The 24,233-nt window shown below is 38.6% G+C and overlaps 2 protein-coding genes and 1 long non-coding RNA gene across 5 annotated transcripts in view; 1 reads left to right on the top strand and 2 right to left on the bottom strand.

Annotated features, from left to right (window-relative positions):
* Positions 1–15,161, bottom strand: part of LOC137759402 (uncharacterized) — a 73,634-nt gene extending 58,473 nt beyond the window's left edge. For 2 of the 3 annotated variants that reach the window (XR_011073079.1, XR_011073080.1), the window contains exon 1: positions 15,057–15,161. This is a non-coding gene — a long non-coding RNA (uncharacterized lncRNA). Of the gene's footprint in view, positions 1–12,995; positions 13,076–15,056 lie in introns of those variants that run through there. The other variant, XR_011073081.1, reaches the window with a different exon arrangement.
* The window catches only part of SERINC5 (serine incorporator 5), a 189,095-nt gene that overhangs the window by 62,029 nt on the left and 102,833 nt on the right, over positions 1–24,233 (top strand). The window lies entirely within an intron of this gene.
* On the bottom strand, positions 3,251–13,120 carry SPZ1 (spermatogenic leucine zipper 1). The gene is made up of 2 exons (XM_068535582.1): positions 13,068–13,120; positions 3,251–4,452 (listed from the first exon to the last, which is right to left on the bottom strand). Exon 2 carries the CDS (start codon positions 4,400–4,402, stop codon positions 3,251–3,253), a length of 1,152 nt encoding a protein of 383 aa, XP_068391683.1. The 5' UTR covers positions 4,403–4,452; positions 13,068–13,120.

The raw sequence follows: 24,233 nt of genomic DNA, 5'->3' as shown, positions 1-24,233 counted from the left end.
AAGTTCCTTTGGGTTTTTCTGTAACGTCTTATGGAGAAACACGAACGAACTTTTTGGCCAATCCAATAAATCTCTCCAGGGGTTATCTAAGTCCAGTGTCTCCAGCTTTATAACCCAGAGGAGTCTCCCAATCCCAGGCCTCACCCCCAATTTAAAATGTTAACACACATCTCTAAAGTTAGGTAAGTCTTTTGAACACTTATTATCTATGCGGTTGGAAAATATCTTCTAGAGCTTGCTTGTAGTCCAGGATCTCAAGTTTCCATAAAATTTGCTTAGAATGCCCTAACTGTGCAGAAACAAAAATATTTTCTCTCCACCTCACAGTGTTCCAAAAGTAATTCTTCTTCTGCCTGGGCAACATAGTTATCCAGCTAAAAACCTCAGTTCCCAGTTGCTTTCAGATAGGTGTGGCCTTGTGACTGAGTTCTCACCAATGGAAATTTTACTTCTGGGTACGGTGCTACATCAATCTAAAGTTGAAACTATGACTACCTTGAGTTTGTATTGTGTGCAACAGATGTTGCATATTGCAGTGTTTCTCTAAAAAATTTGAAAATCCTGCAGTTCTCTTGTTTGTTGTGGTACCAGGGGAACATCAGTGCACAGACGAGGAACTAGAAAGTTAGCCCCTTAACATTTGACAGATAGATGATGCTGACAGAATTTGTTAGGTAATGCATATGAACAAGCTGAAATACAAGAAGTGACTGTTTGGTTCAGCTATATTGTAGTTTCTCATTTCATTCATTTAGCATCTCCTATGTGAAATTCCTGTTTGGAAATGGAATAAGACAAAGTCTGAGGCTAGAGGGAACACTCATTTTCTTGAATGTAAAAAAGTGAGGGTTAGTTGTATAACCAAATGGGCTTTTTCAACAAATGAGAAATGAGTTACTAATTCTCTCAGTTTTCCTCTACATGAGAATTTATTGATTTCACCTTCATTCCTAAAGGATATTTTCACTGGGTAAATAATTCTGGGTTGACATTTCTTTCAGTTCTTGAAAAATTTTCATTTCCTTCTAGCCTCTGAGGTTTCTGATGGGAAAGTCACTGTCATTTGGATCATTGTTCCCCTACATCGAATGAGTCTTTTCTCTATAACTGCTTTCAAGATTTTCACTTTGTCTTTAGGTTTCAGAAATTTGATTATGAATGCCTTGAACTTCTTTGAATTTATACTATTTGAAGTTCACTCTGTTTCTTGAATCTGTAGGTTTATGCCTTTCACTAAATTTAGAAATTTTCAGCCATTTTTTTGATGAATACTTTTTCAGCCTGCATTCTACCTTTTTTGGGGGGACTCTGATGACACCAGTGTTAGATCTATTTTTATTCCAAGTGTCTTGAGACTGTGGGTTTTTTTCAGCCTATTTTTTCTGTTGGTCAGAATGGGTAATTTCTATTTCTCTATCTTCATGTTCATGGAATCTTTCCTGTGACCTCAACATTCTACTACTGAGCACATTCATTGAGTTTATTTTACAAATTATATTTTTCATTTCTACAGTTTCCATTTGTTTCTTCTTTATATTTTCTGTTTCTTAGCTGAGACTTTCTATTATTTTTGTTTTTTCAAGTGTGCTTGTAATTGTTCAATGAAGCATTTTTATAATGACTGCTTTAAAATTCTTGTCAGATAATTCCAACATCTGTGTCATCCCATTGTTGGCACTTGTTGATTGTCTTTTCTCATTCAAGTTGAGATTTTCCTGATTCTTGATATGAGTGAGTTTTCTATGTTTTCCGGACATTTGGGGCATTGTGCTTTGAGACCCTGGATCCTAGCTAAATCTTCTGTTTTAGCAGGCTTTAGCTATGCTGTGCCAGCAGGGGAAGGGTATAGAAATCTAGGCTACCTATGTGGCCTTCACTGACATTTTACTCCGCTGGGAGAAGGGGCTCAGGGAGGAGCACCTTGTTACCATCAGGTGGGAGTGGAACTCCAAGGTCCCTTCTCTGCCACCTCTGTATGTACCACCCTAGAAGAAGGAAGGAGGAGTGCTTCATTACTCCCAGGCAAGTGTGAAAGTCTAGTGTCTCTGCTCAGTATTTGCTGATGGGGCTGAGAGTGGAGGCATGGCATTTTTTATGCAGTTTGGCCAGATAGGGCAGTTTTTTAAAAAGGTTTCTGTCTTGCCAGACTGTTTCCTCATCCCTTAGCAAGAGAACGCAGGCTTGTGGGGGTGGGTGCACGTGCATTTTTTGTCTAAATGCATTGGCATTTCTGGGTTATCAGCTCCCAGCATATATAAGAGACAAAAAGAAAACTCAGGGAACTTAACACTATGCTGTTCTTTAAGTCTCAAGGTCCCTGGCCAGTACATCTCCTTCTCTCCATCTTTCAGGGTCTTCTTACGTTCATTTTATACATAATGTCCAGGGTTTTTAGCTTATTTAATGGAGGAATAGGGAGAAATGATTCTGCTCCATCTTTTCTGGAACCAAAAAGTTCAGCTCACTTAACAGAAGATATTGCTTTTTTCCCTGAATAACTCTACTGCCCCCACCTGGAGTAATGAGAGGAATTTTTCCAGCATGGAACAAAATCTAGACACACATCTATTCTTCTCAAGAAGCCAAGGTGTCCTTCCCCAAGGGCCTCTGCTGCCTGGTATGCCCACCATTTACTAGTTGAGGAGCAAGAGAGGAATATTAGTAACAGTAGATCCAGGGAATAGGGAGATTTATGAGAAGAGAAAAGCTGTTTAGGGGTGGCTCATCAGCTTTTAATTTTTTTTTAATTCAACTACTGCCCACACTTCAGTGGATAATATCAATAAATAGGAAAAGGAATATGCATTTGAAAAGGGAGCTTTAAAGGTTCACAGTTAAAGTGTTATATACTTTTTTCCCCAGAACTTCCTCCCCAAGACAATGACTAAATAAATAAAGAAAAAAAAAAAACCCTTTCCTTTGTTTGTTGTGGTTTTTATTTAGATCTTTACTTATTTGGACCTGTAAATTCTCACTTTTGGTTTAAGTGTCATAGGATCTCTATCTAATAACTACAAAAACAGATTGTAAAGATGACAAATGTGACCAAAAGTTGACACTGATGATCATTAAAGACCAAACTTACCTAACCACTGATGTAATGAATAATGTTAAATGTTAATCTTCTTGTTCCATAGCTATTTCTTGGTTGAACCGAAAGGTCTATCCTAGGTTTGATGATTGACATGCCTGGAGCTGGATATACTGTAGTTTTTTGAAGAACTGCCTTTTCTTCTACTCTTGGTATTTTCTAACTTAGGCTGCTTGCTGGCCTCTTTTTTCCTACAAGAGCTCTTCTTGCAATATGAGTATTGAACAAATTATTACGAGCTTTCTTTTTATGACAAACATCCAGGCTTCTACAGAATTGGTCTCCTTTTTGAAACATTTCTTGCATGTTTTGCTTATGTATTTTGACCTTCTCTGCCTCTGATAGCTTCTGTTCTTTCTTGTTCTGCTCATAGTTTATCTGAATTGGCTCCCCTTGTAGAGGTCCCTCTTTCTGATGATGGAGTTCCTTGAGAAGCTCTACTCTCTGCTCTAAGATTTGGCATTCATTCTCCAGCAAAGCTGCAATCAAATGCAGTGAATATGTGTCTTGTTTCAGTTTCCTCACTTGTTCTTCCAGCTCATGCTTAGCGGACATCCCATTATTCGTTTGAGTTGGGGAATGGGCGCCATTATTTTCAAGAGTTTTGATGTCTGTCTGAGATTTCTGATAGGATTTTATTAGTTCACTGAGCTCAGTATGTTGCACGCTCCAGTGTTTTGCTTCCTGTAGTAATTGCTCCATGTTGTCCCTCAGTTTGATATTTTCTTCTTGAACAAGAGGGTATCTGTGCTTTGCTTTTTCCTTACTTAGTTGAGTTTCATGAAGGGCTCTTTTTTCTTCTGAACAATTTACCAAATCCCTTGCACAACCTTGCATGGTGTCCTTGGAGTTCTGGTTTTCCAACATCATCTCCTGTTTCTTTGAGTTCTGTTCTTTCCCTAAGTCCCAACTAGCAAGCAGCTTTTCCAATAGTACTTTATTTATTTTATCAAGTTCTTTGATTTTTTCTTTAAGTTCTGACACATCCTCAGAGATATTGGTTTCCTCAAAAGATTCTTTTGTTTCTATGACCTTCTCTTCATAACCTGTCATATGTTTAACAATATCTTTAATTTCTTTTAAGAGGTTTTCAAACTTCTTTGCAATTCGTTGTTCAGTTGCTTCATGGTCACTATTTTTTAGGGAAGGGAGAGAACTGCAAGCAACAGGAGGAAGTGATCCAATTTCAAATAAGGCAATGATAATCCTAGGGTCCAAAGACTCTTCATTGAGATCAGGAGACTTAAGCGTTTTGGAGAGGGTGGGCACTTCCATCTCAGGCTGAATTAGTAGGGTTGATGACCAGGGCATGAGCAAAGCAGAAAACTTTAGAGATTCCAGGAAGGGAAGGTGGTGGTCCTCTGTGCAAATGGGTAGAGAATGTGGAACTAAGCAGAACTCAGAGACCAGAGTTAAGGTCTGAAACCAGGAAGATGATGTTTAGGTGGAAAGTAACATCTTACACAACTTGGGAAGGAGGGTGGGAAAGGGGACCAGGAGCTAGGGCTCCATCTCTCCTTCTCCAGGCTTCTGGTGTTTATTCCCTGATCCTGGCAACCAGGTCTTTATTCTGTCACTGCACCATTGTGGCCTGTCCCCAGATTCTGTTTCCTTTGAGTCACAGTAGAAACCTCTTAAACTCCCACCCGGTGACTCAAAGCCTAAAGCTACTCCCCACTCCAGAAAGATCTCTACACCAGTCCTTCCCTTCCTTCCTTTTCTAGGTTTTTATTCATCTCATTCAGTGACTTTCATATTCATCATATTCATTGACTTTCCTCTCATCCCCACCATACACAACATGTTCTCAACTGCGGTATGTTTTTCTAACACTTAAGTGCATGGCTGAGAGAAGTCGTCCCTGGTGAGGGTCCCCATTCTTTCATTGCACCTGGATCCCTTATTGGTCCCATTCTAGGAGAGATGCTACTGCAAAAGAAAGTCATCCTTACAAAATAGAACCCAAAAAGTGCTGCAATCTTTCTGTGATTTTAGGGAAATAACATCAGGAATCGCTCCATTAAAAAATATTCTAATGCAGTAAGAGAATATCTGAATGGTTTCTTAACAACACAATTACAAATTGAGACTTTTCTTGGCTTGGAATGCAGGCATCCTTTTTTTTAAAAATAAATGTTTATTTATTTATTTGGCTGAGCCAGGTCTTAGCTGCGGCATGTGGGATCTTCATTGCCGCATGCAGGATCTTTAGTTGCGATATGTGGGCTCTTAGTTCCCTGACCAGGGATCAAACCTGGGCCCCCTGGATTGGGAGCGTGGAGTCTTAGCCACTGGACCACCAGGATGCCCTGAATTCAGGCATCCTTTAAGACAGGCTTAGTAAGCTTGCTCCTGAATCATTTACATCAGGGGATATAAAACTTTAATTACTCTTTACAAGAACTTGTTTAAAATGGCATAATTTACCTAAAGTATTTGAAACAATGAAATCCTATAGTGGCTTATAGAAAAGTAATTGAAGAGTATTAAACCAAGTGTACTCACTCTTGTCTCTTTGTCCTTAGGAGTCAGGGCCTTGAGAATATTAAGTTCAACCAAAGAAAACATTCCTTAGGTGAGACTTTTTCCTGGCCTTCAAAATCTTGCTAGCAGGCACTTTACTAACTAGAAGTTTGCTTCTAATCTTAAGGGAAAACTCATTATCTAGCAGTTTGTTTTTTTTTTCCTTAGAGAAGAGAAATTTACATTTTTTTTCTTTCACAGCTCCCAACTCACTTTGACTTTAGTTTCCCTGAGTGTCATGCTCAGCTTCCAGCCAGCTGGGCTCAGAGCCATCACCTCATGACCATCCACAGATGCAGTTGTGATGGTCTTGTTTTTTACTTGAAGAGGGAACACTTTTCTGACCCACACACAATGATACCACAGAGGCTAGAGATTGCCCTTATGCTTTAAATCCATCTCATAAGGTCCAACTTTGATTGATATTTTGGTTTTTCCCTTTGACTCAAGCCATCATTTAAGATACTTTTTAAATCTCCAGGACAAGGAAACTTTTTTTTCCTGATTTGGTAATTAATTTCTAGCTTTATTGTGTTGTAATCAGAAAATATAATATTCCTACTTTTGAAATTGATATTTTCTCTTTGGCCTAATAGATTAACAATGTTCATGTATATTTTATGGATACTTGAAAGAAACTGAATTCTCTATTTTCTTCTTGTGCTTGCAGTTTTTTTTATGCTTTTGGACATAAATCTGATATTACCCTGTCTTTGATTTTTCTGGAAACTGGTTTGAAGGTAGCTTGGTCAAGATACCATGAGAATTCTCTTTTCATCAAAAGGGGATTTAAATATTTCCTTCCTCCCTACAAATACAATGAATTTCAAATAAAATTTCTGTTAATTTTACTGAAATTTGAGTTTACTGTAGATACTGAAAAGCCACCAGAGTGGTCTTCTTTTCTTTATTGACCCGTAAGCCCAGTGGATAAGTATGAATGTTAAACACATTTGGATTGTCTTACAATTGCTATCTACTAAGTGTCCTTAGCTTAATGACTTAAAAAAAAAAAAGAAATGTGAAAAAGAAGAGCAAAAAGCTCTTAGAAAACATGCATAGAATTTTCTCTCTTTTTAAAACCAGTTTGCCTTAACAAGAATAGAAATCATATCAAAGGGTACATGATATCAACATGTCTTATTTCTGGTGATGTTAACCTTGGTCACTTCATTAAGTGATATCTGCTGAATTAAACTACTATAAAGTTACTATCTTTCCCTTTATAATTAATAAACGTCCTGGGGAGGATGTTTTGAGACTAGGAAATTATCCTGTTTCTCCTCAAACGTTTGCTTATACAGTATAATTTTAGTATACAGAAGTGAATCTTGCCTGCAGCAGTTATTACAGTGGTAATCTAATGGTGATTTTCTATTTCTCTCATTCCTTTTATATTTATTGATTAGAGTTATTTTGTAAAAAATAGCTGTCTCTTTTCCTGTATTTACATCTCCATTTTATTCATTCATTCATTCACCTATGTATTTATATATGTATGGACTCACAGATATTTTATTTCGGGGGGGTTATAATTGAATACTATCATTTTCTTACTCAACTGTGTGAATAATTTTAACATGATGGATTTTTTGGTACAATGAAGTATATTTTTATTTCGTGTAATTCTTCTACTTGCTCAATAGTTTTTTGTTTTGTTTTGTTTTTGTTTTTGTTTTAACCAAGGTATAATGATAGCTCAATAATGATGGCTATTCAAGGGTTAGAGTCTTTATATTTACAAGGCATTCTATGCAGGGTGTGATTTTAAACCTAATGCCGTATGACTGCTTTTATAGGTATTATTGTACGTGTGTAGCCATTTTAGAGGAGAAATTGTCTGAAAATGTGAAATTTTCAAACAAGCAAAATGTAGATGTAGCTGGATATGTCTATTAACACTTTTCCTCAGTCTGTCTTCTCTTTGACCACCAGGTGGTGCTGTGGGCTTTTAAAATTGCCATATAACCTCCCCCTCCCCCCGCCAGTTCCCCCTGCCCCCTTTTTTTAAGTATAGAACTCTAGAATGAGTGGAACGATGGAGATATTCTCATCCACAGTCTTATTTTATCAGAGTTTTAGAGTGGAGATTCTAAGTGACTTGCCCAAAGTTACAGCTAGTTATGATGAGAGCTGGAGTTAGAGGCCACCCTCCTGCCTTAACTCGTTAAACTTGCCCAGGAAGCCAGGTAGACTGTGGAAGAATTTTTCAATTTCTGCTAAGCGTTTAGTAGAAAAAGGGTTACGTGGAAGAACAGGTTTTCACAGCTGCTGAGACTGGCTTGTTTTACAAGAATGTTGGCAAACAAACCTACATAATGCAAATGGTATTTTGACTGATGAAAATGGAAAATGTGACCAGAGACTCGCAAGCCTCTAACCTTGTCCACGTTTCCCTTAGAAGCAGTATTCAAGTACTGGCTAATTCAATGTTGGCAGTGACCTTATAGAACAAAACTGCTGCAAATAATGACAGTGGTTGTATGCAGGGAAAAATTTAACAAAAAAAGTGCAAAACTTAACGCTCGGCAAACTACAACGTATTGTTGAAAGAAATTAAAGATCTAAAGTGGAAAACCTCTCATGTTCATGGATTTGAAGACTTGGTACTGTTAAGATAGCAATACTCCTCAAATTGATCCACAGACTCAACACAATCTCTATCAAAATCCCAGCTGCCTCTTTTGCAGATCAACAAGTTGATCTTAAAAATCATGTAAAAATTCAAGGGATCCAGAATTGCCAAAACAATCTTGAAAAAGAAAAACAAAGTAGGAGGACTCACATGACCTGATATCAAGACTTATTCTAAAGATATAGGAATCAAGACAGTGTGGTATTGGTGAAAAGATAGACACATAGATAGATGGAACAAAATAGGAAGCTCAGAAATAGATTCATACAACTATAGTCAACTGATTTTTATCAAAGATAGAAAGGCACTTCAACAAATGGTGCTGGACAAATTGGACATCCATATGAAAAAAAAGCAATAAATTTTGACACTCACACCTTACAAAAAAATTAACTCTAAATGGATTTTATACTTAAATGTAAAATGCAAAACTAAAATTTATAGAAGAAAACAGGAGAAAATCTGTATGACCCTATATTTGATGATTAGTTTTTGGATATGACGCCAAAAGCATAACCCACAAAAGAAAAGTTTGATAAATTGGAATTTCTCAAAATTAAAATATTTCATTCAGTGAAAGATACTGCTGAAGTGAGTGAAATGACAAGCCACAGACTGGGAGAAAATACTTGTAAATCACATATGCAATGAAAGATTTGTACCCAGAATACATAAAAAACTCTTAAAACTCAACAATAAGAAAGCAAAAAACTCAATTTTAAAACTGGACAGGAACTTCCCTGGTGACCCAGTGGTTAAGAATCCTCCCGCCAATGCAGGGGACACGGGTTCGAGCCCTGGTCCGGGAAGATACCATGCCGTGGAGCAACTAAGCCCGTGTGCCACAACTACTGAGCCTGTGCTCTAGAGCCCGCGAGCCAGAACTACTGAAGCCGGCGTGCCTAGAGCCCGTGCTCTGCAACAAGAGAAGCTACCACAATGAGAAACCTGCGCACTGCAACGAAGAGTAGCCGCTGTTCGCCGCACCTAGAGAAAGCCCGCGCGCAGCAACGAAGACCCAACACAGCCAAAAATAAATAAATAAATGAATAAATTTATTTTAAAAAAATAAAAATAAATAAAACTGGACAAAATACCTAACCAGAACACTTCACCAAAGAAGATATATGGATGGCAAATAAACCATTGAGCATAAAAAGATGCTCAATATAATTTGTCATTAGGGAAGGCAAATTGCAAAACAATGAGATGCCATGACATACCATTTGAATATTAAAAAAAAAAAAACTCTGACAATAGCAAATGCTGTCAAAGATTTGGAGCAAGAGCTGTGGGAAAGCGAAAATGATACAGGCACTTTGGAAGACAGTTTCTTATAATGTTAAACATGGACTTACCATATGACCTAGCAATCATGCCCCTAGGTATTTACCCAACTGAACTAAAAACTTATGCCTACACAAAAACCTGCATGTAAATGTTTTTAGCAGCTTTATTCATAATCACCAAAAATTGGAAGCAACCAGGATGTCCCTCAATAGGTGAATAGATGAACAAACTGTGGGATACATGGTGGAAAACTATTCAGCAAGAAAAAAGGAACATGCTATTCATCCACAAAGTTACATAGATGGATCTTAAATGCATTTTGCTAAGTTGAAAGAACCAGACTGGAAAGGCTACATATTGAATGATTCCATTCATGAGACATTCTAGAAAAGGCAAAACTGTAAGGATGGAAAACAGATCAGTGGTTTCCAGAAGAAGGGGTTAACTAGGGAAAGCACAGAGTATCTCTAGAGTGATAGAATTAACCTGTATGGTACTGGAGTGATAGATATATGACTGCATTTCTCAAAACTTACCAGCACAGAGTGAACTGTAATGTATAAAATCTTTTTAAAATCAACCAAGAGGTCAGAAGACACAAGGGGTGAAACGCAGATTGTGACAATGCTTAATGACTTGCCTCCAAAGAGTAGAGTGTGGAAAGAGAGAGCAAAAGTAACTTTACAGTGAAGAAAGCTGGCAAACTCTATCTGTGCCTATTAAACATCAGTGTTGAGTCATGTCAATAGCATGTACCCCTTCAGTGACTGAAGTTAACATCACCGGTAATGGGACAAATAAAATTTTCTGTGCCTCCAGAATGCAGTGAGAAAGACACACTATCACTTCTGTGGTATTCATGGCCAGAAATGCATAATCTCAATCTGAACATGAGAAAATATCAGAAGAACAAAAATTGAAGGACCATTCTGTGAAATAAATAGACTATACTCTTCAAAAAGCTCAGAGTCATGAAAGCAAAGAAAGACTGGATTTGTTTGAAGGGGATTAAAGAGGCATGACAATTAAATGCCACATGTGATCTTGGACTGGATCCTGAACTGAAAAAAAAACTGACCTTTAAAAGACATGAAACTAAATTTGAATACAGTTTCTAGGTTGGAACCCAAGCATCAGTACTTTTTAAACCTCCCAGTAGATTTCCATTTCCAAGTAGAGTCCTTCGTTTGTTTTTTTTTTAATGAATAGATTTATTTTTTATTTATATATTTTAAAATAAAAATTGTATATATATTTAAGGTGTACATCATGATGATTTGATATACATATACATGGTGAAATAAGTACCAGAGTCAAGCAAATTAATATATCATCTCCTCACATAGTTAGCATTTTGTCCAGTGAGTGCACCTGATATCTATTCTCTTAGCATATTTTCTGGTTGACACAGTATTATTAAGTATAGTCATCATGCTTATACATTAGATCTCTAGACTTGTTTGCCCTGGTTTTCAGTTAGAACTCAATGCTTGCCCAATTAGACCAAGCAGTTTCCAACTCCTGCATATGGTGTTTGAGAATCCCTAGGATGCTCTGAAGACAGATTGTCAAGATGACATGCTATAAACCTAACACTGGCATACCTTTATGGTAATTGATAAGACTAATGATTATATAACTACGTTAGAAGAATTGCACAGAACTTGAATGATGTAAATAACTAATCTTCCCTCACAATGATGTTTCTTGGTCATTAATTCTGCCTTTTTTCTTAATTTTTAAAGACAAGCTTCTATCTCTAGAGCAAAAAGGGCAAACAGTGAAATGGAGCCAAGAATAAAGTTAAGAAGAACCTGAGTAGCTTGTCTCTAGGTGTCAGATTTCAGCTGTTTTGCCTATCAGGATACCAGGCCTTTTCACCTCCTGAAAGACCAGGCTTTTTACCAGCTACATTGCACTATTTACATCTCTACAAAATAAAAAAGAACACTGCGTCCTTACCCATTCTCCAGCTAAAGCCCCATCTCTCTTGTCTTTCCAAGCAAAGGGCTAAACACTATTTTGGTTTCCTCACTCCTGCTCACTCTTCAAACCGCTAGAATCTGCCTTCTTGCCCCAGTACAAAGCTCACTGTTTCTACTGAGATTCCGTCGTTTTTCTTGAATAAATGCTTTTTGGATTCTTGCAAGCCTTTGGTTAATTTCCAAGTTCTAAAAAGTTGATTTTGACTTTTTTTTTTTTTTTTTTTGGTCATTGATCTTGTTGCTTACATGGAGGAGTGGATTTTCAGAGGTCCTTATTCCACCATCCTTAATCTAAAACCACTCATCATCTTCCCCCTAAGCCCCAAACTGCCCTTCCTGCTTGGTTTCTTGTCTCCTTAAATGGTAACCACAGAGTTTCATAAACCAGAAATCTGGAAATCATCTTTGACTCCCCCCACCCTCTCCCTTCCTCCCTCCCTCCTCGGATCCAATCAAACACCAAATCCCAATCATTCCACTTTCTAAACTTCTCTCAAGCCCATCTCTTTCTTCTCAACCCCACTGTTATTACCAAGATCCCATTACCATCCCCTCTCCCTTTAACCCCCGCCTCTAACGGGTTTCCTTCCCACTCTATAGCCTCCATTATACTACATGCATATAGATCATTTAAAAGTGCAGAATAGGGACATCCCTGGGGGTCCAGTGGTTAAGACTCTGTGCTCCCAATGCAGGGGATGAGGGTTCGATCCCTGGTCAGGGAACTGAGAGTCCGCATGCTGCTCGGCCAAGTAAAATAAAATTAAAATAACAACTTTACAGGGACTTCCCTGGTGGTGCAGTGGTTAAGAACCTGTCTGCCAATGCAGGGGACACAGGTTTGAGCCCTGGGTCGGGAAGATCCCACATGCCGCAAAGCAACTGAGCCTGTGCGCCACAACTACTGAGCCTGCGCTCTAGAGCCCACGAGCCACAACTACTGAAGCCCACGTGCCCTAGAGCCCGTGTTCTGCAACAAGAGAAGCCACCGCAATGAGAAGCCCGCGCACGGCAACGAAGAGTAGCCCCCGCTCGCCGCAACTAGGGAAAGCCCGTGTGCAGCAAGGAAGACCCAACGCAGCCAAAAATAAATAAATAAATAAATAAAAATGTGGAATAGTGGAGGATAAGAGTTCAGGCTTGGGACTCAAGTTGATATGGGTTCCTATGCCAATTTTGCTATTTAGTAGCTCTGGGTGTTTGGGCAAATGATTTATCCACTTTGTGACTCAGTTTCCTCATCTCTAACATTGAAATAACATTGATTCTTAACTCATAGAATATTTATGAGGATCAAGTGAGAAAAATCCTAGTATTTATTACATTGACAGACATGTGGTAAGGACTCAACATATGATAGTAATATGTTATTAAGACTAAAGTTTCAACTTTTTAACGTGACTCATAATGTACAATAGCATCTGGTAGGGGTTTACCCTTCTACCGTCTTCACTTATAACTCCCTGCTTACCTTATCGGAGCCATTAGAAGTTTTATTTTCTCATATATATGAGAACACAGGATGTTCTTTCTCAGTTCTCACCTCTCAGCTCTCAGCCTTCAGACACGCAGTACTCTCCATCTGAAACTCCTGCTGTTTCTCTAACACAACAAACATGCTTCTGGTTCAGAGCCTTTGCACAGCTATTCCCGCTGCCTGGGAGGATCTTTCCCAGATCTTCACACGGCTCGCTCCTTTTTTCCACTCATGTCTCTACCCAAATGTCATCTCCTTATGCAGCCTTCCATGATCGCCATATGTAAAGTGGTGCTCCCGTGACTACCCCTTCAATCTGCTTAGTTGTCCTTTGTAACCCTATCCCTACCTGGCATTATATTATTAATTTCTTTTTTACCTACGTGTTTTCTCTGTTAAAATGTAAGCTCTACAAAGGCAAGATTTTTGTCTTGTTCTTTGTTGTATTTCTGACATTTGTAAAATCCCTGACTCATGAAAGATACCTAAATATTTGTGGAATGAATGAATACGTGTGAGATCATGGTGAGTTTCCCTGGTAAGATTTACTGATGAAGCTCTACCAAAATGCAGATAAGAAATAGATACTAGTTCAGATGCCTGAAATGGCCTCCTAGGATCAGCTGTGGGACCAATGACAGACACAGGTTCACTTTTACAGATCTATGCCATTAAGACAAGAGTAAGAGATTCCAGGTAGAAACAATACCAATAAAATAGAGGCTTTCACTAGTTTCAACGGGTGGACCAAAAGACTGATCTTGGATTAGTAACTCTCTCTTTGGAAGTTTCTATCATTACGGTATTCCTGGGGTTGGTTGGACATTCACTGACTTTTGAAAAATTATTGTCCTTAGATGCACACATATTAATACCTGTCTTGGGCTAGCAGCTTGCCTCTTCTCGCTAGAGCTCGTTCTGCAGTATGTGCAATCAGCCAGCTGTCATGACCTTTCTTATCATGAAGGGAAATCTGGGTTTCGTAAGATCTTTGTTTTCTGTACTTCATCCTCCGCTTCTTGAGTTTTCTGCTTATGGAATCTTACTTACTCTCTAGCTGGTATTTCTGCTCTCTCTCTTCCTTTTCTTATTCTTCCTGGAACAGCTTCTTTGGAAGAATGCTGCCTTTCTGCCCAAGAGTTTATTAAGAATATCAGCTTTCTGATGCAAAGTTTTGTAGTCATTTTCCAGTAGAACTTTGGCTTAAATAAGTCGGCAAGATTCGTGTTCCAACATCTCTGTTTTCCAGCCCTTGCCGAGTTAGCATCTCAGCATTTAGTTTAGATTGGAAATGGCCTTTATCTTTTTCAACTATTGTTAACAAAGGCTCCTTTCGTGAGCCATCTATCATCTGTTTTTAACTTCTCAGTCTGGTCACCTGCCAGCTATTTCAGCTGCACAATACCATTACTCAAAACCTGCATTTCATTTTCTTTGTGAGCAAGAGCACTTGCTGTGTCTTTCTGGAAATTTCTGACGATGTTTGATTGTATCACTCAGCTCCTTTCAGTTTTCTGCTCCCAGTTGTAAGTGTCCAAGCCTCTTAAGTCCAGTATCTTCTTTTTTAACCCTTGGGAATCCAGGTTTTGTCCCTTTACTAAAATTAACTTCATTAAAGGCTCTTTTCAACTCTGAAAGTTTGCAAAAGTCCTTGTAAAAATGAGTAATATGTCCAGTGAGTTCTTGCATTCTAATATTTTATCCAGGTTTTTATATTCCTGTTCTTGGGGCCTAAAATAACAAGTGGATTTACCACTGGCCTTTGATTTGTTCCTTCAAGCCCTTTGATTGCATCTTTAAGGCCATTTCCTCAAAGAGATTCTTATTTGTATCTTGGGTTCCCCCAAAAACATCTTTGTAGCTTTGATCAGTTGATAATCTGACAACTCTAAGAGTTTCTTTTTTCCCCCAAGAGGCTTTTAAATGTCTGCACAGTGTGCTGCCAGTCATTTCATATCTTTTTCTCTTTATGGACAGAAGCATTCCCCCTGGAAAATGCCAAAGTAATTACTTCTTAGTAACACAGTTACGCTTATAGATTTCCAAGGCACTTACTGAAAATCAGGCTACGGAGACTGCAGTGGGGTACCGTGATGAGGCAGAGAAGAGAGAATGCTGAGGCCAGCAGGCGCCAAAGATAGGAGCCTCGGAACGGGCAGTGAGTATACCAGATGAAGCAGATTCCTGGCAGAGCCAGTTGAGAAGAAAAGTCCAGGAAGAGCTGGAGCTCAGGATTCATTGGTCCCCCAGGACCTCCTGCTGTACAGCGTCTGGCTCTGACACCCAGATCTTAATTCCAGAATCAGGCAGGGCTGGTCCATCTCCAGATCTTATCCCAGCCCTGCTGTAGTCAGACTCTCTCCTCAGCAGTACAGGTAGCCCAGTGGCACCTGTGTAGGAATTAGAAACAGACACTCCTTCCAGGATACTGTCCTGCTATCTGCCTCAAGATGGTTGTAATAAATGCACAAATCCACAACGAGTATGATGTGACTGGTACCCACGAAGTCACGCCATCGCCAACCCGCACAATCAGACAGAGTGGTCTGCCCCTCCTGCACCCTGCGGTGGGACCTCCTTCTCCAGAGGCCCCTCGGGCTTCTCTAACTCCCTATGCTAGAATGATCCTAAAAATAGGTATCGCTTTCTTTCTGGGAAGTCTCCAGTTCATTTAACCCCTCTGCTGACCTCCTTTCCTCCAGCCTCTGCCGCTATTGCTACTTGAGATAAAAGGTAAATCCCCGAGGTTATGAGTGTCCATAGAAGCCCAAAATATTTAAAGGAGATAGTTAAGCTGCCATAAGAAATTGATGGTTTAATATTAGAAAATCTATCAGTGTAATTCAACCACCCTTGAATTATTTTGGAATCATGTTCTTTTTAAATACACTATTGGACTGGATTTGCATATGGTTGTTTTTTGTTTTTTGTTTTGGCTGTGTTGGGTCTTTGTTGCTGCACGATGGCTTTCTCTAGTTGCAGGCAAGCGGGGGTTACTCTTCGTTGCGGTGCGCAGGCTTCTCATTGTGGTGGCTTCTCTTGTTGCGGAGCACGGGTTCTAGGCATGCAGGCTTCAGTAGGCACGGGTTCTAGGCACACAGGCTTAGCTGCTCTGCTCAAGTGGGATTTTCCAGGACCAGGGATCGAACCCATGTCCCCTGCATTGGCAGGCGGATTCTTAACCACTGTGCCACCAGGGAAGTCCCTTGCTTATGTCTTATTTGGGACATTTCCATCTATGTTTTTAAATCACGTTTTAAGCACAAAAGAGAACTTATTAGCCTATTTAACTGAAAATTCCAGTGTTTATAAGTGAGAATGATTTTTAAATTTCTCTTTTTGTGCTGACCTTGTCAGCACCTGGTTTTGGTGTCACAATTAAACAACTGTTTTAAAATGAGTTGTGTAACTTTCCTTCTTTTCTGTTCTCTGAAATAATTTGTATAAGATGAAGATTAGCTGTCCTTTGAAGTTTTATTAAACAAACCTCTAAAAATACCAGAGTGAACTTCCACTTGGGCAGGAGTAAATGTTTTTAAAATTATATAACTGTCTTGCTGAGGTGGCCAAAAAAAAAAAAAAAATCAAAAGAGAAAGGAAAGTAGGAATTTAGAAAAAACAAGAAACCATATTCTTCCTTCAGGGCATATTCAAATCCTCATAAACTTAAATTTCAGTTTTGACAGTTGAGTCTAATGCAGGAGGATAGGTGACAAAACCCATCTCAGAGTCTAATAGAAGACTTCTCTATAAATCTGGGTCTGCAAAATGCTAAGCTCTTTGTGTAAGGGTAAAGTAGAAATAAATGCACATCACGCAGGGGGCCAGTAAGAAGCTTGCTTATCTTGATCCTGTTGCTGAGTGGAGAGATACAGAAATGACTTCTTCGAGAATTTAAAACCAATTTTGGTGGGGCACAAGGCTGCCTGGAGTAGAGTATATTTTCCAGTCTTCTTAGCAACATGATGTGGTCATGTGACTGTATGTTCTGGCCAATGGAATGTAAGTGAAAGTGATGCTTGTGTTTCATTCAGGACTTTTCCATGTATGTTCATAAATGAGATTGATTTTTAATGTTCTTAACTTGGGCTGACCTTGTCTGGTTTGAGAGTTCTCAGAAAGGGAGAAAGGTATTGACGTAGCCAACTAGCAGTCTCTGCTGTCTTGGTACAAGAGGTGAATGAGACATGGAACGGGGTGTCACAGAAACAGAATTTTCACATGAGCAGGAAGAATGCTTCTTCTTTAAGGAAGATCCCAGCCCTGGGATTGTCTAAGTTTCAGCTACGATAGCTGCCTTGAAAAAGAATAGCTGCTGAATTAGTGATGGAATGTGAAGGGAGATGAAGTGAATTATTTCTGTCTTCATTGCAAAGTCATCTGGAGCATTTTGTGGGCTAGAAGTGGGGGGAGTTTGGGGTTGAGTTACTCAGAAAGGAGAAAAAAAAATGTGAGTGTGTTTGTCTGTGTAAGACAGAGATCCAAAACAATTTAAATATTTCTTGAATGATCTCTTTTCCTGGATGTGCTTGTCACAGCTCTTATTTCCAATAGGCCTGAATTCAACCTAATCCTGTCTTCTGCCTTCCTCAGTTCCTCCTCTCATTTGTCTTAACCTGCGTCTGTGCCCCTCAAAGGCATTTCATATTAACTGCTAATCAGTGCCTTGCTCTTGAGCAAACCAGGCCTCCCCTGTTCACACTGGCAGAGCCCTGGGCTCAAGGCCACAGTGCTGGTCTGAGCTGGAGTGGAGCAGTTTAATGAGTTCCTTTATCTGGGAGGAACTGCTGACATAAGGACTCCATTCAAATACCAGCAAAAAGTAGAAGATAAAATATGCATAACCCCACCTTCCAACCCCACTGAATTCCACTGGTCCAGATACATGCCTTATTTTCCTATCACTAGGTTGGATCCTGTGAACACCTACATGTTTGTCAATGTTCTACGTTATTAGTCCTCAAATCTCTTTGCTAGTATTGATCTCAGAGAGGCAGCAGCAGTGAGCGGTGGCTTGAAGCAGGATCTTAGTTCCCTGCCCAGGAATTGGACCTGGGTAGCCTGGATGAAAACCAGGAATCCTAGCCACTAGGCCAGCAAGGGCTAGAGGCTGGAAGCAAATTTTTCCTGGCTCTTACCCCATTGAAAAATGCATTTCTCAAGAAGGCAAAAACGGTAAAAACAAGTACAAAGTTTATTACTAGAGACACAGCACAACAAGTGGGAGAGCACACAGAGAAACAGTTCGTTTAGTTAAGACAGAAGCAAGGCAGAGACACACACCCAGAGAGAAAGGGTGTGGGCGTCCTCCCTAATGAGGAGTGCAGTAAACAGGCCGTTAGGTCATTTATATAGGGCAGTGCTTCCAGGTCTTTGTTTACCTTTGGCCAATCATCTGGTTTCTTTTCCCACACCTGACCTGCCCTAGGGCCCTCCCCAACATGCGTGTGCAACTTTTTTCCAAGGTGGATTCCAGCCCAAAGGGCTTTGGGGGGGCCTTGGCATCATCTATTCTGGGGTGGTGCCTCCTCCTTTTTGACCCCCAAGGAGCCTTGCTGTGCATGTGCAGTGTCTCCCTTGCCCCAAGGATGGGAAATATGTGACCTCTTGATGCTTTACTCAAACAAGGTTTAGCCCCTCTCTGCTCCTGCCATGACTGTTACCTTCAAGTGTCCTCAGGAGACAAAGCCTGGAGGCTGGTTGTAAATATCGAACCTGGAGCCTACTTATCTCCTGTCTCAGGAAATGCAAACAGTAGGCTAGTTGTAAGTGTCAGGCCTAAGGCCCATCTTTTTCTCGACAAGAAATGTAAACAGGAGGCCAGTTATAAATACCTAGCCTGGAGCCCATCTATCTCCAGCCTCAGAACACTGCACATAAAAGTTTTTTAAAGTATGTATTCCCTCACACATTTCTAGTTTGACATCTAAAATTTCTCATCAAATTTCATTTAAGTACATAGGATATTATTCCTGCATGTTAAAGTTTTGACATAGATTTTTAACTGTTACATCATTCTTTTAAATGTATCCAATAGGCTCTAAACACTATAGTGATTTTGATATGTACCACCATTCACTTAAAAAATATACAAACAAGCTTCTCTTTAACAATGGGAAATTTTGTATCACTCCTTACCCTTGTATTTGTATTTCCAATCCACCCCCTCCCCAGAATTTTATCCTAATGTAACATGTATTTATGCTTGAAAGTTTTTTTAATCAATTCTCATAATTCTTTGCAACAAAAATGTATGTATAAGTTGAAATATTCATTTTAATTTCCTGTGACCATAAAGATCTAAGTCTTATAAGTTACAATTATTAGTGGTATAAAATTGAAATGTTATACTTATTGAAAGAGCTTTTAAAAAATACTGATATAGTTTTTTTTAACCTTGTAAAATAAATAACTGTGTCAGCCTGGCTCATACGAATCATGACTTCTACTTGGAGTCAATGCCCTTTTTGTCCCATACAACAGGGGTCAGGGGCATCGAGAGCATTGGTGAAGCAGCATTTCCTAAAAAAAAACTGCTCCTCTGTGGTCTCAGGGGTTTTCCTCTAAGTTATTTGTTCTTTAGAGTTTGAGGCTGGCACTTTTTGTTTTGACCAGAAGGTGTCAGGCAAAGACAACTCTGGCAAGACTGTCACTTGTGAAGGGGGAGGTAGGAAAGGAGAGCTATATGAAGCTAGGCACAGTACATTTGGACATTAGGGATCTGGAAACAGACTCTTTAAATTATCTGTACCTTGTATACATCTTGAACAGTGCAACCAGGTTGAAGACCATGCCTTAGAAGAACAGTTCTCAAACTCAGGATCCTTGTGCACTCTTAAAGATTGTGAAGAACAACAAATAGCATTTGTTTATTTGGGTCATAGCTATTTACTGTATCAGTAATTAATACAGATTTTAAATATTTATGTAATTCATTTTTAAAAATAATAAATCCATTGCATGTTAGCAAAAATAACAAAATTTTTGTAAAATAACTATCTTCTACAAAACAATTACTATTTTACATTTTTAAAGACCTTTTTAATGTTTGTTTAATAGAAGACAGTTAGATCCTCATATCCGCTTCTGCTTTCAATATGTTGTGGTATACTGTTTTGGCTGAAGGATATAAAGAATATTTGAACGCAGAAAGATATATATTTGGAAAAGGGAGGACCTCCTAGTACCCATGAAGGGGTCTCAGGGACTCCTAGGTGTCCTCAGACCACATTTTAACAACCACTGACCTAGAAAAATATATGAACTTCTGACCCAGAAGATACATAAAAACCTTATGAGCATGAATTTTTATAACAGCATTGTTTTTAATAACCAAAAACTGGAAATAAGACATACCCAGTAAGAGTAGAATAGGTAAACAAATTGTAGTATATTCATACAATTAAATATATATTAGTGAAAATGAATGAAAACAGCTAGATGTATTAAAATGGATCACAAAATCGCAATGACCAAGAGAAGTCTATAATAATACATACAGTATGATGTCATTTTTGCAAAGTTCAAAAACAGGCAAAACTAAACTAGTTGGAGATGCATACAATGTAGTAAAACTATAAAGAGAGGCAAGGAATGTGAATATTTCCAGGGTGGAGAAAGGAAGATATTACTGAAGATAGGCACAGGGAACTTTTATAGTACAAAGTTTCATTTTTTCATTTGGATGGAGGTTACATGAGTGATGGCTTTATAATTACTCTTTAAACTGTACATATATGTTTATATACTCACTATAGCTATTTTAAATTTTACAATAAAAAATATATCGTTTGCAATAACAATACAAAACAAAAGGACTCAAGATTATGTTTAACAAAAAACTATGTGGAGAGAATGATATAATTTTAATGAAAGTTAATAAAAAGACTCAAACAAATGGAGAAATATATACTGTATCCTTGAATAGGAAGTCATTCTTGTAAAAATGTCAATTCTTTGCAATCTACAAAGTCAATGAAATTACAATAAGAATTCCAACAGGCTTTTCATGAAACTTTATAAGGTGATTCTCAAATTTACATGGAAGAGCAAAAGGCCAAGAACAGTTAAGACATTCCTGAAGAAGGGGTGGGACTTAATCTACCATACATCAATACTTATTTGGAGGGCAAAGAATTTTAGAAAGCATATACAGTGCAAGGATAGACAATTAGATGAATGGATTGTAGTGAAGAGCCCAGGAAACAGATCCATACATATATAAAAAACTTGACTCGTGACTTACAGAGTATTGCAGATGAATGGGAAAAGAACAGACCATTCAATAACAACAAATATCTGAAAAAGAAATAAAGAAAACAATTCCATTTACAATAGCATCAAAAACAAACAAAAAACTTAGTAATAAACTTAACCAAGGAGGTGAAAGATCTGTACACTGAGAACTATGAGTTTGATGAACGAAAATGAAGAAGACATAAATAAATGGAAAGATATCCCATGTTTATCAAAACAATTAATATTGTTAAAATGTCCATAATACCCCAAACTGTCTATAGATTCAATGCAGTCTCTTTCAAAATTCCAATGACATTTTTACAGAAATAGAACAAACAATCTTAAACTTTGTATGGAACTATATAAGACCTTGAATAACCAAAGCAATTTTGAGAAAGAACAAAGCTGGAGGCATCACACTTCCTGGTTTCAAACTGTGTGGCAAAGCTTTAGTATTCAAAACAGTATGATAGGGCTTCCCTGGTGGCGCAGTGGTTGAGAATCTGCCTGCCGATGCAGGGGACACGGGTTCGAGCCCTGGTCTGGGAAGATCCCACATGCCGTGGAGCAACTGGGCCCGTGAGCCACAATTACTGAGCCTGCACGTCTGGAGCCTGTGCTCCGCAACAAGAGAGGCCGCGACAGTGAGAGGCCCGCGCACCGCGATGAAGAGTGGCCCCCGCTTGCCGCAGCTGGAGAAAGCCCTCGCACAGAAATGAGGACCCAACACAGCCATAAATAAATAAATAAATAAATTTAAAAAGTAAAAAAAAAAACCAGTATGATATTGGGACTTCCCTGGTGGTGCAGAGGCTAAGAATCCGTCTGCCAGTGCAGGGGACACGGCTTTGAGCACCCGTGTGCCACAACTACTGAGCCTGTACTCTAGAGCCCACAAGCCACAACTACTGAAGCCCATGTGCCTAGAGCCCGTGCTCCACAACAAGAGAAGCCACCGCAATGAGAAGCCCATGCACTGCAAGGAAGAATAGTTCCTGCTCGCCACAACTAGGGAGAGCCTGCATGCAGCAACAAAGACCCAACACAGCCAAAAATTAATTAATTAATTAATTAATTAATTAAAAAAAACAGTATGGTATTGGCATAAAAACATACACAGAGACCAATAGAACAGAGTAGAAAGTCCAGAAATAACCCCATGCATTTATGGTCAACTAATACTTGACAAGGAAGCCAAGAATACTCAATAGGGAGAGAATTCTCTTTAATAAATGGTGCTCAGAAAACTGGATAATCACATGCAGAAGAATGAGACTGCGACCCTGTCTTACACTCAAAAATAACTTGAAATGGATTAAAGACTTAAACATCAGATCTGAAACCATAAAACTCCTAGAAGAAAAAGTAGGGGAAAATCTTGACATTTGTCCTGGCAATGATTTTTTTACAAATGACACAAAAAGCACAAGCAACAAAAGCAAAAATAAATAAGTGGGACTAAATAAAACTAAAAAGCTTCTGTACAGCAGAAGAAACAATTAACAAAATGAAAAAGCAATCTGCACAATGGGAGAAAATATCTGCAAACCATCCATATGATAAGAGGTTAATATCCAAAATTTATAAGGGACTTATACAACTCAATAGCCAAAAAACAAAAACAAAAACGAAAACCAAAAATCAAAGATCTGATTTAATAATGTGCAGGGGATTTGAAATGACATTTTTCCAAAGAAGATATACAAATGGCCAGCAGGCACATAAAAATTGTTCAGCATCACTAATTATCAGAGAAATGCAAATCAAAACCACAATGAGTTATCACCTCAATCACTTCACACCTGTTAGAATGACTGTTATCAAAAAGAGAGAGACAGCAAGCATTAGTGAGAATGTAGAGCAAAGGGAACACTTGTACATTCTTGGTGGGAATGTAAGTTGGTGCAGCCACTATGGAAAACAGTATGGAGGTTCCTCAAAAAAATTAAAAATAGAACTATCATATGCTTCAACAGTCCCACTTCTGAGTGTATGCCCAAAGAAAATGAAATCAGGATGTGGAAGAGATATCTGCACTCCCACGTTCATTGCATTCATCACAATAGCCAAGATACGGGAACAATCTAAAATTGTCTATCTACAGATAAATAGATAAAGATGATACAGAATATATATACAATGGAATATTATTCAGCCATGAAAAAGAAGGAAATTCTGCCATTTGCAACAACATGGATAGACCTTGGGGACATTATGGTAAGTGAAATGTCAGAGAAAGACAGACACCGTATGATCTGGATTATATGTGGAATCTAAAAAAGCTGAATTCATAGAAACAGAGAGTAGAATGGTGGTTGCCAGGGGCTGGAGGGGTGGGAGAAATGAGGAGATATTGGTCAAAGGGTACCAACTTCCAGTTATAAAATGAATAAGTTCTGGGGACCTAATGTACAACATGGTGACTATAGTTAACAATACTGTATTATATACTTGAAAGTTGCTTAAGAGTATGTTCCCACCCCACATACTCAAAAGGTTAATTATGTGAGGTGATGGAGGTGTAAACCAACCCTATTATGGTAATCATTTCACAATATATACATGTATCAAATCATCACATTATATACCTTAAACTTACCCAATGTTATGTGTCAATTATATCTCAATAAACTTGAAAAAAAAGAAAAAAAGAAAGCATAAAGTATATAATAAAGAGCATAGGGACAATTCATTTGCCATATTGGAAGAAAATTAGATCCCTACCTGGAACCATATGAGAAAATAAGTTACAGAAGAGAGATTAAAGACTGAAAGCAATATTATAAAACTTTAAAAGTATATACAAGGAGATCTTTATTCTCATACAGGAGAATATCTATAACCTCACATAGGGAAGGATTTCTTAAAAGGACTGACAAATTCAACTATAGTAAAATAAATAATTTCTGTTAATCAAAAACATCATAGGGCTTCCCTGGTGGCGCAGTGGTTGGGAGTCTGCCTGCCAATGCAGGGGATGCGGGTTCGGGCCCT

Source organism: Eschrichtius robustus, chromosome 2 (genome assembly GCF_028021215.1).
Source record: "Eschrichtius robustus isolate mEscRob2 chromosome 2, mEscRob2.pri, whole genome shotgun sequence".
NCBI classification, from domain to species: Eukaryota; Metazoa; Chordata; class Mammalia; order Artiodactyla; family Eschrichtiidae; genus Eschrichtius; species Eschrichtius robustus.
Note: the sequence above shows the minus strand (reverse complement) of the source record. Positions and strands in the feature narration are given on the sequence as shown.